The sequence below is a fragment of the Alosa pseudoharengus genome, unplaced genomic scaffold (assembly GCF_046254945.1).
Source record: "Alosa pseudoharengus isolate Yale_2024_CS ecotype anadromous, Long Island Sound unplaced genomic scaffold, YU_APseudo_1.1 YU_APseudo_1.1_scf_23, whole genome shotgun sequence".
NCBI classification, from domain to species: Eukaryota; Metazoa; Chordata; class Actinopteri; order Clupeiformes; family Clupeidae; genus Alosa; species Alosa pseudoharengus.
The window spans coordinates 8,926,745-8,946,008 of record NW_027468685.1 but is presented as its reverse complement, the minus strand read 5'-3'; the positions used below and the strand labels follow the sequence as shown (position 1 = coordinate 8,946,008).

The 19,264-nt window shown below is 42.5% G+C and overlaps 2 protein-coding genes across 3 annotated transcripts; one reads left to right on the top strand and one right to left on the bottom strand.

Moving 5' to 3' along the window:
- Positions 1-553: 553 nt before the first annotated feature.
- Positions 554-6,533, top strand: vamp1a (vesicle associated membrane protein 1a). Its single transcript, XM_076301684.1, has 5 exons — positions 554-567; positions 654-765; positions 1,244-1,402; positions 4,523-4,574; positions 6,429-6,533. Exons 1-5 carry the CDS (start codon positions 554-556, stop codon positions 6,443-6,445), a joined length of 354 nt encoding a protein of 117 aa, XP_076157799.1. The 3' UTR covers positions 6,446-6,533.
- A 2,078-nt stretch (positions 6,534-8,611) lies between these two features.
- LOC143140424 (uncharacterized) lies at positions 8,612-14,022 on the bottom strand. 2 transcript variants are annotated; one of them, XM_076301313.1, is made up of 2 exons: positions 13,376-14,022; positions 8,612-12,232 (listed from the first exon to the last, which is right to left on the bottom strand). In XM_076301313.1, the coding sequence occupies exon 2, from the start codon at positions 12,174-12,176 to the stop codon at positions 10,800-10,802; it is 1,377 nt and encodes a 458-aa protein (XP_076157428.1). In that variant the 5' UTR covers positions 12,177-12,232; positions 13,376-14,022; the 3' UTR covers positions 8,612-10,799. The 2 variants fall into 2 exon arrangements, with proteins under 2 accessions (XP_076157428.1, XP_076157427.1); XM_076301312.1 differs by having other exon boundaries at positions 13,423-14,022.
- Positions 14,023-19,264: the final 5,242 nt, after the last annotated feature.

Sequence of the window (19,264 nt, the reverse complement as noted above, 5' to 3'; positions counted from 1 at the left end):
AGATAGGACAATAGTCTATAGTCTTTGAACACCTTGAAATATATCTGGTTTGTTTGATGGCTTTGTAAAATGTAATGAGTTTGAACGTAAAAATATACCATGATCAGTTAACTCAAAAAAGTCATTGTCAGTCTTTATATATGGCATCATACCCAGTGGAGAGTTGAGCAGGCCGCTGTCAGCTAGGGCTGTAATCTACGTCACAGCCTGGTAGTCTGAGTCAGACCATCTATCAGACCTCTGTCTGCCAAATGATCTTAAAGGTTAAGAGAGAGTGCCAGCAACTCTGCAAATGCTAAACAAGCTTTATACAATGTCATCTATATAATTTCAGACAGAGTAATTAAACTAATGGGAGAGACTGTGACAGAAAGTTGGACTGAATGATGTTGTCTACAGATTTCCAGTTCCTTCTGGCACTTTCGGCTCTGCACAGGCCAAAAGGCAAATTGGTTGTATGTGTGTATTGAAGAGAGAAGGAGAGGTGCAGTGCTTACGCAAGACTCTGATTGTCAACATTTCTTAAGCAATTTCTGCTGATGGAAGCCAGGCAATGTCAGCTCTCAAGTCAGCTCAACTAGACTCAGTTTGGCCCCGGATCTATAGTCAAACACATTATTTACCCCCCCACCCCCTCCAATTACCCCTCTCAGGTCAGCCCCAGAAGCCACTCCAGGAGCCCCAGGGGAAGATGGAGCCCCTCCCGCAGCCCCCAACCTGACCAGCAACCGCAGGCTGCAGCAGACGCAGGCCCAAGTCGATGAGGTACACTTACCCACAATCCATCAGCCAAAAAACAACACACATGTTCTACATGGCAAAATTAAAACAATTAAGGCTAGCCATTCGTTCTGTTCTAAATACACACATCCTGTTGAAATGATTCAGTGCCTACTAAGCACAGTAGCAGTGCTAGTATTACAAATAATACAATAGTCCTTACAGTCCTTCTGGCTCTGAATTCAGTAAATGTATATAGTTTGAGAGCATGCTAGAAGGATGTGGATGTATACTTAATGATATAGTTACATACATATAGTGTGACCTTGGTGACATGCCTGTCTTGTTAACATATGTCGCATTACTGCCCTCCCCCCATACACACACATGCACAACATACCACATATACCATACACAAACACACACATACACACACACACACACACACACACACACACACACACACACACACACACACACACACACACACACACACACACACACCACACAAAACACAACCTAGGTGGTGGATATTATGCGTGTAAATGTGGATAAAGTGCTGGAGAGGGACCAGAAGCTGTCGGAGCTGGACGACCGGGCAGATGCACTGCAGGCAGGAGCCTCACAGTTCGAAAGCAGCGCAGCCAAGCTGAAGAACAAGTACTGGTGGAAGAATATGAAGGTGTGTCCTCCACCGAAGCTTGTGTTCATTTGAGAGACAGATTGAGGAGAAAAAAACAAAACGAGTGCATACCTAGTTTCCTCTGTGCATCTCTGTATGTGTGTGTCTGTGTGTGTGTGTGTGTGTGTGTGTGTGTAAGAGAAAGAGAGTGAAAGGGTCTGTGTGCGTGTGTGTGTTTGTGGGACAGACATTCTCTGGAGACAGAGGAGTGCTTTACCCCCTCGGTTGTGTATATGTGAGTCAGTTGTTTTGTGGGCCGGGGAAAGTAGGTGGCTGAGCAAGAGGAGGCGAGCAGTGCCTGAGGAAGCATCAGGGGGAGCAGGAACATGGGGTGGTGGTGGTGGTGGTGGGGTGTAGGCTAGAGCCGCCTCACCTTGGGGCTGGTGCATTGTGTGCAAGTGTGGGGATAGGCTCCACGAAGGCAGCTTAGGCGAATGCATCAGCAAGCCACTGAAAAGTAGCCAAAAACATTATACACAGACTGACCTGAAGCCCACGCAGATGCATTATTGCTTTGCTGCAGGAGAAGGGACAGAGCTCTAAATACTGAGGAATATATATAATGAAGGAGTTAAGGGCTTTGTTTCTCTCCCTAGCCAGTTTGTATGAGGTTTGCACAATCACTGTGTTTAAAGGATCATTTCTACTGCCACTGAACGAAGGCAATTAAAGTTTTTTTCTTCTTTTGTGGGAGTGTGAGAGAGAGGGAGGGAGAGAGAGAGCTATGAGGACAGCGAGAGGATCGATGAGAGGTGCAGTCCAATAGTGAATTAAAGCTATAAGCAAAAGGAGAAACAGGTAAATATGAATAGAACATTAGAGAATAATGAGATAATGAGAGATCTGTGTAGGACGAGGGGAAAAGGAATATGTAGTGTGTGTGTGTGACTGTGTGAGAGCGAGAGACAGTGGAGAAAAGAGAGAGAGAGAGAGAGAGAACGATAGAGAGAGAGAGAGAGAGAGAACGATAGAGAGTGCACCACAGAGTAGAGGGCCTCCATCTTTGTTTCTGTGTCTGCTGCGGCAGCACTTCACATATTACATTTTCATTCTTCCATTCGACTGCCTGCCAAAGCTTCACCCCTCCTCCCTTCCACCCTGCCTGCTACCCCCCCCCCCCCCATATCACAGATGGTGGGGGGGTGAGAGCCCCATCCAATCACAGCTCGCCTCTGTTTGTGGGGGGAGGGGGTTCCGGAATCCCAATCTGGATTACAGAGGGCCCGGATTAAATCCCAGCTGTGACTCGTGATGTAACTCTGTGCTAATCATACACTCCTCCTTCCTCTCTCTCTCTCTCTCTCTCTCTCTCTTTCTGTCTGGTTCTCTCTCAACCATGAAGCGCTCTCGCCCTGTGCGATGGCTCCTCCCACATCCCCCCTCCCATCCCCTAATCTCTCTTATCTGTTGTCCCACCCCCATGATGTAGCCACCATTTATTTGCTTCTTTGCATTTCTTTGAATTATCGCACTCATACATGTTTGTATCACTGTATCAGCTTTGTTATGTTGGTTCTTTTTGCTAGATGTTTTTTACTTTTTTACTTTTTAACACGATTCTATATTTGTGTGTATGTGTATGTGTGTGTGTGTGTATGTGTTCATTTTGTTTTTCCACCTTAGGGGTGACATTGAAAGGCATGTAGTGTGTAATCCCACCTTGCCACCTATGGGTGTGATGCAAGGCCACAGAGCAAGCAGCATTAGCGGTCTGCATCAGGGGGCGTGTCTACCAGCTGTCCGTCATGACACTTAACCACACCCCTTCCATCGAGGGTCATGAACGTGTGCCTGCCGGGTCGGCACCTGACATTGTGATGACTTTCAAGCAGTTGCTTCTGTTAGTAACGGCGATGTAGTAGCAGCTTATTAAAATGTAGCGATACATTTAGTTTCAGACATACCTTCCTCTTGTACACTTTTATGACGGGATCTTTTAAGTGTTTACCTCATGCATAGCTCACTCTCATGTGTTGCGTCGTGTCGTGTTGCGTGTAGCCAAACCAAAGCACGAGTGAGTGAGATTGACAGAAACCCTGAAAAGCGATGAGCATAATCTCCTCCTCTCAAGACAATCCTGTGCGGCTAAAAGCAGCCATAGATTAGCGGTGGGTTAGGATGAAGGAGAGGAGTGTGAGGTAATCCTGTTACATTTACTCTCTACATGAGGAAAGACACTAAATAACTGATAAATCACATGGAAATCACTACTGCTTGTTTGGATGTTCAAACTCTCAGAATGAAGATTTATTGTCCCACACAACCTTGTTCTTAAAGTAATACTATAGTATTTTGGGACATACTATAGAGGTACTATAAGACTGCAGTATAGAAACACATTCAAGGGTAAGGATAATATAGAGGTGTTACAGAACATCATAGAAGTATTACTACCACAGAACTACTATAGAAATTGTATTACTATAGTTATTTTTGGTAAGGGAGTCCCAGATCCACTTGTGTGTGTGTGTTTTTAATGTGCCCTTATGTTCTTTCAGAGGGGTAATTTTTTAGAGAGTTAAAACAGATACTTTGCAGTAACTGACAGGTCCAACACTCATGTGTTTCTTTCTTACAACATGACACAGTATACCAAAAGTTAGAGGGGAAAGACATAGGGGCTCAGAAGGTCACTGCAAGATGAAATAAAATAACAAATGTATATGGGAGCTTCTTAGTGTACATATCATCTATCTCTTGTATATTATAGATAGTCAGATCCTGAGGGTCAATGGTGTTTTAAGCCCCCACTGTCGACTTCAAGGCAGCGTTGCGACTGTCGTCTTCATGGCACCTAACCCTAGTGCCTTCCATGCAGTGCTGCCTGGAAGACGACGTTGAGGGCTTAAAACACCATAAAATGATCCTGAATCAGACCCATCCAAATTGGCTTTTGGGATGTGCATGGCCTCTCACTGCTTCTCTAACAGTATAAAAACTCACCTATTTACCATCAAAAAAACAAAGCCAGCAACAAAGCAACCTTTGTGGGGGGAAAAAAACATCACCAACAGAGCAGCCTTCAGCAGAGAGCATTTTACTGGGGTTATCAAGCAGGGGCCGCTCTTCAGGGGTGTTTGGGTATAAAAACTCACATGCCTCTCCTGTGCTCTCCTTCAGATGATGATCATCATGGGTATCATTGGCATCATCCTCATGGGAGTCCTTTTCAGTGAGTATACTACCCTGCTGCTTTACTATTGGGGACAGTTAATGGTGTGAGTAGGGCTGTGCCATAGAAGAATAAGGGAATACTTTATTCATTTCGAACAAAATTTGACTAGCTCAACAGTGCATGTAAACAAACACAAGCATAAAAGTAAAATAAGTGAAGAAAAAAATGTCACGTCAGTCATCAGCCACACGTGATATTGTATCATCTATTGTATACGGTATTGTGATAATTCCTTTCCATGATAAGAATTTCTACTATATTGTCATATTGCGATACTGATGAGAAAGGATGATGATAATGTACAGGGTCCAACACTAACCTCCAACACTCACCAAATGTGTAAAAAACAAATTCCATTGGTGGATGAAATAAGTGAGGTCAGTCGCAGGCTGGTTGCAGAAATAAGCCTGCTTCACTACCAACTTTCAAGAATCTGCAGGATTCTCCTTGCATATTGGGCCTTATTTGTCAAGTACTTACAGTAAAAAAATAGCTCCTCCACATAGCTTATCATTTTTTTTTTTTTTTTAAACTAGAGAAAATCTGCAACTTGTATATTGTGATATGTATTCGCCTTATTCACACGGTGGCCATTGTTTAAAACAAAACGAGGCTACAGGGTACACTTACTTAATGCATTTTTGCCACCTACTGCCGATTGCATAGAACACAACAATCCTATGGTTTGTGTACCCTGTAGCCTCGTTGGCCGCCACGTGAATAAGGCAAATCTTTATTGGGATATAAAATGACGTATATCGTGATGTTGATTTTGGTCACATTGCCCAGCCCTGAGGGTAAGTTGGAGTGGTGGAATCAAAGTCAGGTCAAGGTCACTGTGGGGATGACAGACCGAAAACACTTTGTGTATCCAGTACAAAAATGTTTAGTTTACAGATTCAGCATTCAGTTGTTTTATTTTTACAAAATGTGGTCGGCATCGAGAAAAAAAAGAGACAGAAATTTATAGAGGAAAGGGATAAATGTTAATGTCTTGTAGGAGCTTACCACCTACATTAGAATTTTAATTAATGTAAAGACATTGTGAACCAGGCAGAATGGACAGCTGCTGCCGATTAGCCCATTTCACAAGATGGGGCCGCTGTGTAAATCAACTTCCTGTGGAACAGCACTGTCCCATAGACAGCAAAAGAAAAGTCCACAGGAAAGACAAAAGCAGGAAGACGTTTTACCCTGCCAATTAAGGCATCATTAACATCAACGAGGCTGGACACTTGGACACTGTGAAATAGGCTTATTAATCAGAGCAGAGATTGTATGACAAAGCTTTTATTTCCCCTTCAGTGGCCACTTATGATTGGATAGACACCCAGTTTCCTCTCACTTTCTATTTTAAACTGGCAAGGGTCACTTACAGAGAGTCACTTACATTTCAAATATCTACAATTTGCATGCCTTTGTTGATAAAAAAAAAAAGATGTAATTATGGACAGAGAGAGACCTTTTGGATTTATAACTCTACAATTATTATGTGATCTATCATTTCTATTCTGGGGGAGACATACTATTTCTATTTAGGATATATGCTAATGAGTACATTTACTGAGAGAACAGGTGCATTTACAAATGTGGAAATGTGGCTATAGCCTACTGATATTTTTTATTTAAGTGATGAGGGGTTTAGGGGCCTTATCCTCATGAAGAATGTGAAATGGTCTCAAACCATTCTGCAATGCACACTGAAAAAAACTGCAGAATGCGGAACCTGACTCCAGATCAGCAGGCAAACAGCCAAGAACCATCACAGCGGAGGCAAAAGCACAACTCAGCCTTATTCAGGGTAAAGATGACAAACGCTGATTGAATTTCTCTCTCTCTCTTTCTCTCCAGTGTACTTCTACTACTGAGCTGGTCTCTCTGTGGCTGAGCACAAGGTGATCAGCGGATCTGACGGCAGAGCCGAAGCCTTGTGTGACACCCACCCACCCCCCCCCCCCACCCCCCCTATAAGCTCCTCTCCTCTCGTCCCTCTCTCCAAACTCTCACCGATGCCTTCTCATCACAACAAGCAGCGCGTGTGGATGCGGTGCCTCCTCCCTCATCTCTCTCTCTCTCTCTCTCAATCTCGGTGTGACTCCCTCAAAAAAAATGAACAAACAAATAACCCCCTCTTTCCTCTAAATGATTAGTGATGTAGTGCCCAGCCCTACATTTCTTTTTTTATATAATGTTTTGATTTGGTATTGTTTGGATAGAGGAAGATAATGGAAACGGATGTTAGAAGGGAAGGTCATGCGGGATCTCTGTACAGCTGTAGATTTATAGTTGTCCCCTCTCGGAAGTATGAGGAGACATGCCATTGGCTCACGTGTATGGACCTGGCCCAATCACACAAGAGAGGGAGGGATAAAGAGCATTACCAGGGCAACAGACAGACAGTCAGAGCTGAGGAGGTCGAGTGAGAATAATGAAACCTCGAATTTTTTTCAAGGATTTCTTTAGCCAAAGCATACTCTCTAATGGGTGCAAGTACAGAGAGATGCTCCTACACTACAGAGGAGTACAACCGCAATCGGTTTAACAGATTAGACACAACTGTTCAATAGCCTTGACAGACTGTCAAAATCTGTCTGTTGAAATATTACTCTACTAACTTTGCACCCCTCCTCATCTGAAAGATAGAGAAGAGAAAGACTAGTAGCTAAGAACCATAAGGGGCTTGCTTGGAGAAATAGTGACTAAACTAACTTAACTCTGTTTTTAGGCAAGAGTGACACCTCCTGGGAAAATAATCAAGCAAAGTATCAGTTAGGTACTATTTATAATAGATTGTCTCATTGAACAACCAATGATTTGTTTTCAGAACTCCCCTTAACCCCTAAGAAAAAATCGAAAGGGGATCCCTAATGTATATTTTGTGGCCACTGTTTCCAGGAACACCCTGCCAGTCATCAAAAAGATGGGCATTGGTTACTGATAGCATTTCTTGTTTTGACCTTTACGGAAAGTAGCATTCTAGCTTTAGGTGTCTGTGTATGTGTGTTTCATTTTTAATGTACAGTGTACAGGCAGGGCAAAGATAGGTTTGGATGTCGGGCAAAACAACGTGTGCCTTAGAGAGTTTCGCCTGAGTTGAGCGTGTTCCGGACCTAACCAATCAGTCTTAAATGACAGACAATGTGTCCCCTCTCCTGTCTTTGCTTTGTATCGCATTTGTAGGAGTGGCACCCGACCAGTGTGTGTGTGTGTGTGTATATATAGATATATATGTGTGTGTTACACCCGTGAAGCTTGCGACGTGACTCTCTATCGCACACATTCCTTTTGCCCTGCTTTACTTTCCACACCGAAAAAGTCCACAACTTATGCAAATATTATTGTTCGGTTAACATTCAGATGTTATCTGCAAAATATGTTTTTTGTGAATAAAATGCACGTTCAATGAAGTCAGATTTTAAAAAACATAGCAAAATGTCATGAGAACATGCTCAAGTTATATGAATATTGCACTCAACAGGTTGTCACCATGCAATGAGCCGAGTGAAAAGCCAATAAGAACATATCAGTTGAGCTTGAAAGGTACTTCAGAGAAAGCTGCTAAATTGTGGTTCTTTAAAAGCATGTCTGTTTGCATATCATTCTAATAAAGTGATAAACGTGTTTGTGTGTGACTTCGCTGTCTGGTGAAGCCTCCTTTCCTAGATCTGTAAGCAACATTTTTTTCCCCTGAATAACAATCAAAAACCTATGCTACATTTACACTTCGGTGTGTGATATACACACAGTATGCATGCGAAAGCAGGTTCACCAGTTGGGTTTTCTTCAGATAGGATCAAGAATGGAAGCAGCAGTTGCCCAAAGATTATATTCATAGGGGGTGAGTTGCTCCAGGGAGTCTGGCTCTGCAATTAATTGACATCTGTAAATCGCTTTGAATAATATATATATATAAATAAAGATTATATTAAAAAAAATATGTACTTCTAGCCCTTCATCTAGTCAACACATTTATCCTAAGCAATGCTATAGTTCCATGTTGACAGTATTGACAGACAACACCAAATAGACTTGTGTTCAACACTGAAAGAATAGACTTTATTTAGTTGAAGGAACACTAAATAAACATACATAATGTAATTTGTTACAGGAAGGATACATGCTAGCAAAAAGGGAGAGCAAAAGCCTTTCATGTCGTAGCTGAGGCCTTGCATTTACAAGAGGCCTTACCATCTACAAAACAGTACTTGAAACAGTGGGAAAAACACATAAATCTACCTCTATTTAAAAAAAATTAAAATAATAAACTAAAACTAATCCCAACAAAATGAAGTACTCAAGTCTCAACCATAAAGTTTGACCACGTGGATCAAAACCCAATAGAGTTCCTTCTCCTGTGACTGTCATGAGGTGTCGCTTTACTAACATAAGCAGTAGGACAACCAAGTAGCTTTAACAACACAAAATTAACTGTATCAGATTTTGAAATACAATCATTTCCCTTTCATGAGGCTGTGTAATATGACACATTGAAGGCTATACTATCTTCCTGTTCTTTGATTTCACTAAAATACATGGTTTCATGATCATGTGCATTTGCAATTTAACCACCTTATCGGGCTAACATAATTGTTATAGAAAATAACATGTCCATCTAAATGTCAGATGCTTAAAACAGGTCAACAATGACACACGAAAACACAAACAAAACTCACAGGCCAAATTAAAAGTGAGAGCTTGTTTTCATTTGTAAAGAAGATAAAAAAATACAGGCCAAAATTAAAAATTCTTGAAACACATTCTTTAAAAACAAACACAAAGCACACTGGCTGACATAACGGAGCACATCTAAAAGATCTACCAAATAACAGTTGCTTTCACTCTTAATACAGGAAGTAGCTTTTGGTGTTACAAAAAATGTTTCTTGACTTAAATCATGATTCTTGCAATTGTGACATTGTAGGTCTAGACATCTTTCAATTTTTTTTTTTTTACAACAATAACCACTGACTACCTTGAACAACACTAATGAAGTAATCAGTCCACCCTGGGAGTCCCAACTCTCTTTCTTAAGACTGACACAGACCGCAGGTGATCACCAGACAACTGACACACGATCAGTGACATAATCCTCCTTTCTATTTTAGTGAATGGGACAAGACATAGAGCAAGCGACCAGACCATCAGGTGACAACCGCCAGCTAAAATGAGCTTTATGTCTATTTTTAACATGATGTGTCTAAACATCTTAATGACATTAGATGGGTTTGGTCTAAGTGTCAATAAAAAGCACAAGTAGCATAGGCTCCCCAAGGGACTACTGTTTAGGAATTGTTTAGGATCTCCAGTTGGCAACAACATCTTGAGGGCTCAGTATATCGGTGGTTACACACAGTTGCGTTCCGTCAACGCGTTCCAGTGGGTGTTCCAGACGGTCGGGGATGCGTAGCCTACTATGCAAATGCCTTGAAGTAGGCCTATAACCGTAATTTGATTGGCTGGTGCCTTCTGTTGCTCTCCGTCGGTGCAGCAAAAGTTTAACTTTTCGACAGGGGCGACAGGAGCAACACGACCCAACGGACCCACAATTCAGTTCGGCAATGGATGAAATAAGCCCATATAAAGTGGCAAGATGCGCCTCCAGCACTGCACGCAACTGTGTGTAAGCACCGTATTCAACACAGTGGTCACTGCGCACGCCGAGGTGTGACGTCATCTAATCCCTTTTCTTAAAATGTAATTATCAAAAGAATTTATCTTTATTATTTTACTACTTTAATTTAAGTTGTGCGAGTTAATTAACCTATAACGTTTGCTTAGGATATAGGCAATGCCAACATGTCGGGCTACAGTTGCGTACATTGCAGTGCTGGAGACGCATCCTGTCCACTTCACATGGGCTTAACTGTTAACCGTTGCTGAACTGAATTGTGGGTTCATTGCGTCGCGTCGCTCACGTTGAGAAGTTCAACCTTTGCTGCACCGACGGACGGCACCAGCCAATCAAATTACGAACAAGCGAACAACAGACGGCACCAGCCAATCAAATTACGGTTATACCTTAAGTCATTTGCATAGCCACCATCGGGAACACCCACTGACATGCGTTGACGGAACGCAACTGTGTGCGGAAGCAGTGAGCGCTTTACTTACATTTGGAAAGGATAAACAGGCATTACATATACTGTTCATCTCATTAAAAAAATAAAACGTTGGCAGAGTCAACTTATCAAGGCCTCCTTTTTTCTTACAACCCCGGGCATCTCACACGGCTCTTGAACGCGACGAGGCACCCCGCTTGACGGGGATCTTCTTCCCACTGGACCCACTTTTGCCAACTGGCGGCTCGCTCTCTTCGACCTCCTTAGTGACGAGGGTCTTCTTCCCACTACACCCACTTTTGCCAACTGGCGGCTCGCTCTCCTCGACCTCCTTAGTGACGAGGGTCTTCTTCCCACTAGACCCACTTTTGCCAACTGGCGGCTCGCTCTCCTCGACCTCCTTAGTGACGAGGGTCTTCTTCCCACTAGACCCACTTTTGCCAACTGGCAGCTCCTTCTCCTCAACCTCCTCGACAAAAGCGGCATTGCCCTCATCCACACCCTGAAGTTCGTCTTCATCCTCTACGGGGGCCAGGATGTCGTCATGCCCCTCTTCTACTGGGGCTGGTTCTGTGCTCCCATTGGCTGCTGTTGCCGCCTGTCCATTCTCTTGCCCCTCCTCCTGGGCCAGCGCAGTTGGCTCCTGCTCCGCTTCTTCACTGCCAGAGGTGAGGTCAGCTGATTGGGCTTTCCGGGGTCGACCTCTCTTGCGTGGAGGGCCGTCATAGGCCGGCTGAGGTTCTGGTGTTTTTGCCCTCCAGTGCCTTTTCTTCTTGCCGAGAGAGCCCCGTGGTCTGCCCCTTTTCTTCGGCGTACCATCATCCACCATCTGCTTCATCTTTTTAGGGGATACAGACCCAGACCCAAGTGGTCGACCTCTCTTTTTTGGCGGGCCATCTGCTGCCACCTCCAGAGACCGTTTCTTACTCCCCGGTGGACGGCCTATCTTCCGTGGGGTTCCATCACCAGCTGCGGCCTTCCCCGAGCCCAGCGGTCTCCCCCTCTTCCGACCCGGGGTAAATGGGAGACGCCGAGCTTTGGTTGTTGAACCGGGAGGTCGTCCCCTCCCTCTCTTGCTAGGGGTGCCATTGGTGGCGGCAGCAGCAGCACCCTTAGAGGGGGTTCTGCTGGGGGTTGAGTCAGACTTACGAGGGCGCCCCCTTTTACGCGGTCCACTGGGGGTCTGGGAATCTTTAACGGGGTGGATGCGCGGACGCCCCAGCGGTTTTGATAGTCTGCGCTTCCTCTGCTTTGACTGCTGCCTCATCTTCTTATCCGCCTCCTCCTCGTCTGGTGACAGTGGTGTCTTTCTTGGCCGACCCCTCAATCTTTTCTTGGGCCGTCCACGTTTGCGTTCCTGCTCCTTGGGCGCAGAGACAGAGAAGAACTCGATGACTTTGGGGACCCGGGAGAGTTTCCTCGGAAATAAATTTATCTTAGCCTTTTTCACGGAGCCCTTTGGTCGACCTCTGCCTCGTTTGGATGGCGAGGGGCTGCCATTGGGAAGAGCCTCCCCTGAGTCACTGGGTTCTGCCGTCATCTCCTCTGGGCACAGTCAGGTGATGCCAGAACAAGTAGTAAGGATAGTATGTCCCTCTGCAGAGCAAACATGGATAAAATCATTCTCATCTTCATACCAGAGTAAACACAACAGGGTTTTGCAAAATTCAGAATTGAATTGAGAATGACTTTGACTTTGAATTTGAATTGGTCAAAAACAGGATCTAGAATTACAATTTTAATTTGAGTTCGAAATTCGAAGAAATCCACATACACAATTTGAGTATAGTGTTTAACAATGAAGCTTTACAGTAGCCTACAGGGGAGCCCAGGGCACAGGGTAAGTAAAGCGGGGTTAAATGTAACATGGACTTTTTCCTAGTTTCATAAGCCTGATACACAAAAACTGGAAAAATGGAAGCCTGACACAAAACTTTTTCTAACCTGGTAACCGGTCATTCATTCAGAGGTAATAACAATATCTAAGCTACTCAAATCAAAATTCGTTAAAGGTAAAAAATTGTTTTTTAAAAAACACACTCAAAGCCATGGTAAACAAAAATAAAAATGATCATACTAGCCTCCACTAAATCACGTACCATTTCCACTGCAAACAAAGGTGTGTTCCTGAGCTATTTCCAACAGCACAAAAAGCAACATTGAGCCAACTGTTACTTGGGCTAAAATAGACTAAAAAGTTTTACAGTCGACATTTTGCATAGCATTAAGCTAAAGTCCGATTCATTTTCATTTCAATAATCTGTGTTGGTTTTGAACGTTTAAACCTATTTCTATTGTCTTTTCTGTTTTTAGCCCCTGCCTAACTATAATAACTATGGTGGTAATAAGAATCACAATCTTGTATTTCTAATGTGACCATCAGTGAGGTCATTATTTTAAGGACATCCACGCCCCCCTGTCCAACATTTGCAACACAGCAACACGATTGTTCCTAGCTAGCTGGCTAAGCTAACGCTAATAAAATCAATGTGGCCACCATGACTTAGCTAGCTAACTACAATTATGCGCTTCAAGCCATCACAGAAGCATAGTGCTGGAAGGATGGATACGATATGCATGTTATTTGTATTATATATATAAAGACCGTTTTGCAATTGCAAATAAGGGCGAAGCTCGCTTGCCCCGTTTTTGGTTAGATCCATAGTTAACGTTACCTAACATTTTGCAGGCAACCATAGCCTAAGCTAACCTTAGCCATTTATCTAGCTCAGTACCCACCTAAGATTATTGCCACAAATGCTACAACGTGCGCAGTGTGCAGATACCTGTAGCAATCCAGATTCCAACCGTAATTTCACTCCTTCACAGTGTGACAAAAGCAGCGGCGTTCACAAATAATGGTGCGCACACTTTTTAAATATTTGAAACTGTTTGCAAGGGGCTTTTCTCCGTTCACGTACACCGAGTACTTCCGGTTGATCCAGTTTAAACAAAGCGGAAAAAGCCTCCAAGAAAGAGACCAGTAGAGAGGGACCTGGCTGCAGACCAGTAGGCAAGGGGGCAGGCGAATTCCCGGAAGTAGAAGCATCGATGTAGCGGTGGTTATCAACTCTGCTAACCCCATAGAACGCCCATCCATTTAGGATTTTTTTGAACTCCCATAACTTCATATAACATATATCATGTGCCAATATTTTAGCTTCTGTGTTATCTACATAAACAATAAAAGGCAAAACAAGACTCGACTACCTCGTACGTAACGTTAGGTTCCCGTAAGAAGAATGTTTAGCATGTCCGGTTGAAGGGAAGCTAACGCACTGAAGGGAGATAACCGTATTGTTTGGATAAGAAGCGTAGTCCAGCCAGCACGGAAACTCGTGAACAAAGCTATGTAGCCTACAATAGCATTGTAGCCTATGTTAAGGTAAAGCATAGAGGCGAGTAAACCTAATGGAAAAACAGTAGTTTTACCGTTAGGTAGTCTAACGATAATCATTTCAGAGGTTTTCGATGGATTGACGTAGGTCAGAAAAGTGGAAAGAAGATTAGCCTCAAGGCTATAACTTTTTTGTTTTGTTTTACCATGACACGACTTGATATCACTTGTGAGGATGATATTAATAATAATACATAATTGTAAATGTTTAACTTTGAAGGCGAAGGAAGTGTGAGAAGAATTTCTGTGTAGCCTATCTATCATATGAGTTACAAGATTCAGTTCGATGGCTAACGTCACGAAGTTAAGTGCGAGTCTGCGCAGTACTGGGGGGACCAACTGAAAAATGACTCAGTACCCTCCCATTGAGAACGACGGAGTCTGTTCGTCCATTTCTTTTACTGTCTATCAGACCAGGCGCATTTTCTTTTAGCCTGCAGTCATGATTGTTCCTACAACACAACGTTCCTATTAGGCTAACCCTTTTTTTCTCGTGTTCCGACAGGACACATTTGGGGATTATTAGCCTATGCTGACCACCACAGTTCCTGTAACTCTTTCAGCTCTTACTTCAGGGCAGGGTCTTTTCCCTTTTCCTCATGTGCGCTCATTTTAGTAAATTGTGTGCTCAGGATATGTAGCTACACAATTTAGTAGGCCTATTGTGTACTCGTTTTACTACATAATGCTCTTGTTTTAGGCTAGGCTACTAGGCCTACGTAATGCTCTTGTTTTACTAAATTGTGATCTCATTTTATTAGATTGTGCGCGCAACCAGAGACCAACTAATGAAGAGACAGCACTCAAATAATCCATAGTATGGGGTTAGTTCGTAACGCAAACATGGCAGTCGTCTACACATCTTCCGCCGACAAAAGTTGACATGTGACTACATCGTGCCATTCATGTCTTGTGATCTCGCAGCTGGAGCGAGGTTGGTGTGTCGTGATTCGTGAAGCATCACGCACGCAGTTCTATCCGAAATAGCCTAGATGCCCGATAAGTGCCCAAAAAGCGTTGCAATATGGCCGCCGAGTATAGCGCGGGAATGATGCCAAAAACCTCCCTACCAACCGGTGGATCTATCAAAGTCATGTCAAACGCCTACCAGCAAGTTCATTGCTTTATCACGCAACAACAAATGTGTAACTACCTCTCCGGAGGTTTTGTTTTTGGTGCATTTTGTCTGTTTGTCTAAAATCTAAGACAGTAGAAAATTATGTTTAAAGACTTGTCCTTAAACATAATTTTCTACTGTCTTAGATTTTAGTTTCACATTGCAAGTAACGCTTAACATGACCAATAGGGCTACACATTGTGGTTAACTAGTGTCGATAGCATATTGCGAGTAGTTGTGAACCGTAGGAACTTTAATCGTAGCCTATAGCCAAATTGAAATAAATGTGAATTTATGATAAGCCTGTCAGTTCGACTGGCGACCCACAGTTGGATAAGCAGGTTCCCCCGAGCAGTCCACATATAGCCTTCATGCCATTTCAGCTGAAAACACTTTTCATTTGTTAGCCTACTTAATAAACATCTTTATTCTATATTAGTGTCAACATTACAGTATTTAGGCTATGTTAATCTCAAGCCACTCTAAGAAATGTAGGCTACAGCAGCAAAATCTATTCAAATTGCAGTCCGAGGGATATTGTCCATAAAACGTTGTTAAACTTAGCCTATAGGCTAGGATAGGCCTACATAATCACATATTAGGAGATGATTTGAAGTGGGCTCATATGCTTCCATAACGTATTGATGTAAGAAAAAGAAAATGTGGTAAGGCCAGCCTATGGCATTTCTCATATTTCGCAGATAATTGGTAGTCCTGTTTTGCAGATGGTTATTACGCATAGTAGTTTAAGCAACAATAGCAATAGCTTGTCACTAATAACGACACAAATAGACTAATGAATGTTCATTTAATGAAGTTTCAACATTGTACAGTTTTCATACATGTATTCATGTTCCGACACAAGCCTACATGTATCCATCATGTTCCAACAGAATAAGTACATGTTGCTAGCCTACTGTAGAAATCTAGACGCACCCTAGCGGCGGCAAATTAATTTGCTCAGCCTGAACGTCTAGTATCAAACCATAGGGATTTCTATTGGCTGACGCCGTGGACGTCATCCAATCACAGTGCTCTATTTTGTTAGAGAGTCTTAAGGCGGGCTTAACAGGATAACGACAGTCCTACGACGGTGAACAACAAGGAAGGTGGCTATGGCGAACGAAGAGCGGTTGTTTAAATCGGTGTTGGCGTCAACTTTGGAGGAGTTGGACTTGTGCTTTTCTTTGAAAGTTGAGCAACACAATGCACTTAAGTCATTCCTTTCGAAGAAGGATGTATTTGCCGTTTTGCCGACCGGATACGGATATGGTCGTAGCGCTGGCCTATTGCATGCCTAGGCACTTTGAAAGACAATTCTCTGCCCGCCCCTTGGATTAAGCGAGGTGAATGGTTCGATTCCAGACTATACATTTCAATGATAAAGGATGGCCCGCCAGGCTAACATGTTGCACCAATTCTGGGCACATGTTGGATATGTGTAGGTTCATGTAGGTATATGTAGGCTGCTTATAAAAGGGCAATTATTCTGATACATGTAAGTAAGGCGGGTGGTATGACGTTCGGTTGGTCGATCGGTTGGTTGATCAAATGGACGGTCGGAAGGTTTTAGGCACGATTCCCGCGCCATAGCCGAGTGGAGGGACTTGCTACTGGGGAAAGGACTTTGGCCATAGACAGTAAAAGAGTCATCACCTAGACGTCAGTCGAGACAAGACAGGTGAAGCAAGTGATGTGAAAGCCCTGCACCTGGTGTCTCTGTTGTCTGTCTTTGATTTAATTGTTAATTGAGCCCCTGTCTTAATTTTGTTTGATTTGTTTTGTTTTGTTTTGTCCTGTCAAATAATACAGTGCCTTGTTTGTTTGTCAAAAGTTTAATAAAAAAAAAAATTGTGCATACATTTTACTATATTGTATGCAGAATTTACTAAATCGTGCATTCATTTTTACTCAAATTAAAATGAGAGCACAATTTAGTCTAATGAGCGCACTATGTAGTAAAACATGCACATGATTTACTAAATTTAGAGCACTATTTAGTAAAGCCTGCCATTGAATTGCTCTTACTTTCTTCAGGGTGTCAGTGATTTCTAAGGGTCAATAATGCCTATAAGTCACTTTAAAACTGTATAGAGTATGTACAGTGGTTATCTAGCTCATTTGGGACTGTTGGACATTGAGATACTCTAACAAAAGTATTTGAGGTTGAGAGATTTAGTATGACCACCACTAGCCCACTATCCATGGCCCACCCTCCGCACCGGGGCCCCCCGAAATGAGGGTAGGCCGGACAAAGTTGAATGTGAATATCTCGAGAACCATAGGGCCTAGGATGGCCAACCTTTTTTCGTATGTTGGTCTCAAGGGGCCATGTCAACCTATCCCATATCCATTCATTTGAGGTATAGCACCACCTAGTTAAAAATGAAAAAGCAAAAAACAAGGTGTTGTAATTGCAGGTATCCTTGGCTGACATGTTCAAAACTGCACAAAATGTAGGATCATTATGACACCCTCTGAATGTATGCCAAGATCCGTGGAATTCCGTTCATGGGGGGGCAATACAATAAATTAATATATGCGTACATCTAGTGACTGTACACCAACCGGCCTGTACATGGCCGGACACAGTTTTTTCTATGAATATCTTGAGAACTGTAGGGCCTAGGATGATCAAATTATTTTTGTATGTTGGTCATTTGAAGCTACGGAACCATCACCAAGGCCTCTCTAAATGGTAACCGGTTTGAGCGTTATAGAAGAGCGGTTAATAACGTTCCTTTAAAAATTACATTATCTTTACAAATTGATTTATGGCCAGTGGGACAACACTATTGGTTTTTATTTGCCCAACAGCTTTAAAGCTTAAATCAAAGCACATTAGATATCAAGGCTAACAGTTAAAAACACTGTGCTTGAATTCAGGTGCGGGTCGAGATTTGAAAGTAGGCAAGTAGGCCTGTATAATATAGATATTTCTGGTAGCCTATGTTAGGCCTATTTCACACGATGTTTCAGTAATTTAGGCCACATACTGGGAAAAGGCAATTAGTGTTGGTTATGAAAATTTTATCAGCTAGTTCTAGCCTATTATATAGGTGAGTAACTGATTCATAAAATTTGACTAAATTCATCCTATAAAGGGTCTGGGGAACACTGGGCAGGTGACTTTCCAAGCCTGGACTTTTGAATAATATTCAAACAAAGGTTAATCAGAACAAATACCTTTATTAACCGGATATCTAAAATTGAAAATAACGTTGGAACAAGTTAAATTGGTTTTGCTCCCTTTTTAGGTTACGTTCATCCAAAAATTGTGTTTTGCGCATAGTTGCTGTTAAAATGCCTGGGCACTGGGAATGGAAATACTTCAACACCGGCATATGTAACATGTAAAACAAAACTATTGCAGCATTGTAGCTTTTGGGAAAACATTGGATGAACTTAACTCCATAGATTAGGCTACTTGCAATGGCCGTTGTCCATGACCTGGCAGTTCCAAGGCAAGCCGTTTTTAACATTTAAAGATATCTGCAGTGGATCAAATTGAAAGCAGAGGAAAGATTAATTAGGCTACTTGCCATTGTGTGTGCATCCATGATAAGACATTTTAACATTTAAAGTTATAGGAAGTAATCTGCAATTAGAATTATGCCTAGAAGCAATGAAACTACAGATACTGATAATAAACTAAATATAATTAAATGAATTAATAGTTAAATTTCATGTTCAAATTATCAATCAAACAAAAGCAATTAATGCTTTCGACCATTGCTTTGGGCATTTTATCATAAAAACAAAGTACCGGTTCAGGCACCGGTACCGTTTTAAAAGTATTGATTTAGCACCGGTATCAGATAAAACCCAAACGATACCCAACCCTATTTACAAGTCAAAAGGGCAAAGTCCGGGTCAAGTCTCAAGTCAATAGCATGGAAGTCCAAGTCGAGTTGCAAGTCATTTTTAATTTTGTCGAGTCTGAAGTCATTAAAATTGTGACTCGAGTCCAAGTCATGTGACTCGAGTCCACACCTCTGCTAGGTAGCACCGATCTTTTTCATACTGATAGTACTCGGTGACCTCAAGAAATATACATCTATATAAATGATTGCCGGAATTCTCCTTTAAGGAGAGGTCCCCCTTTTTTTATATT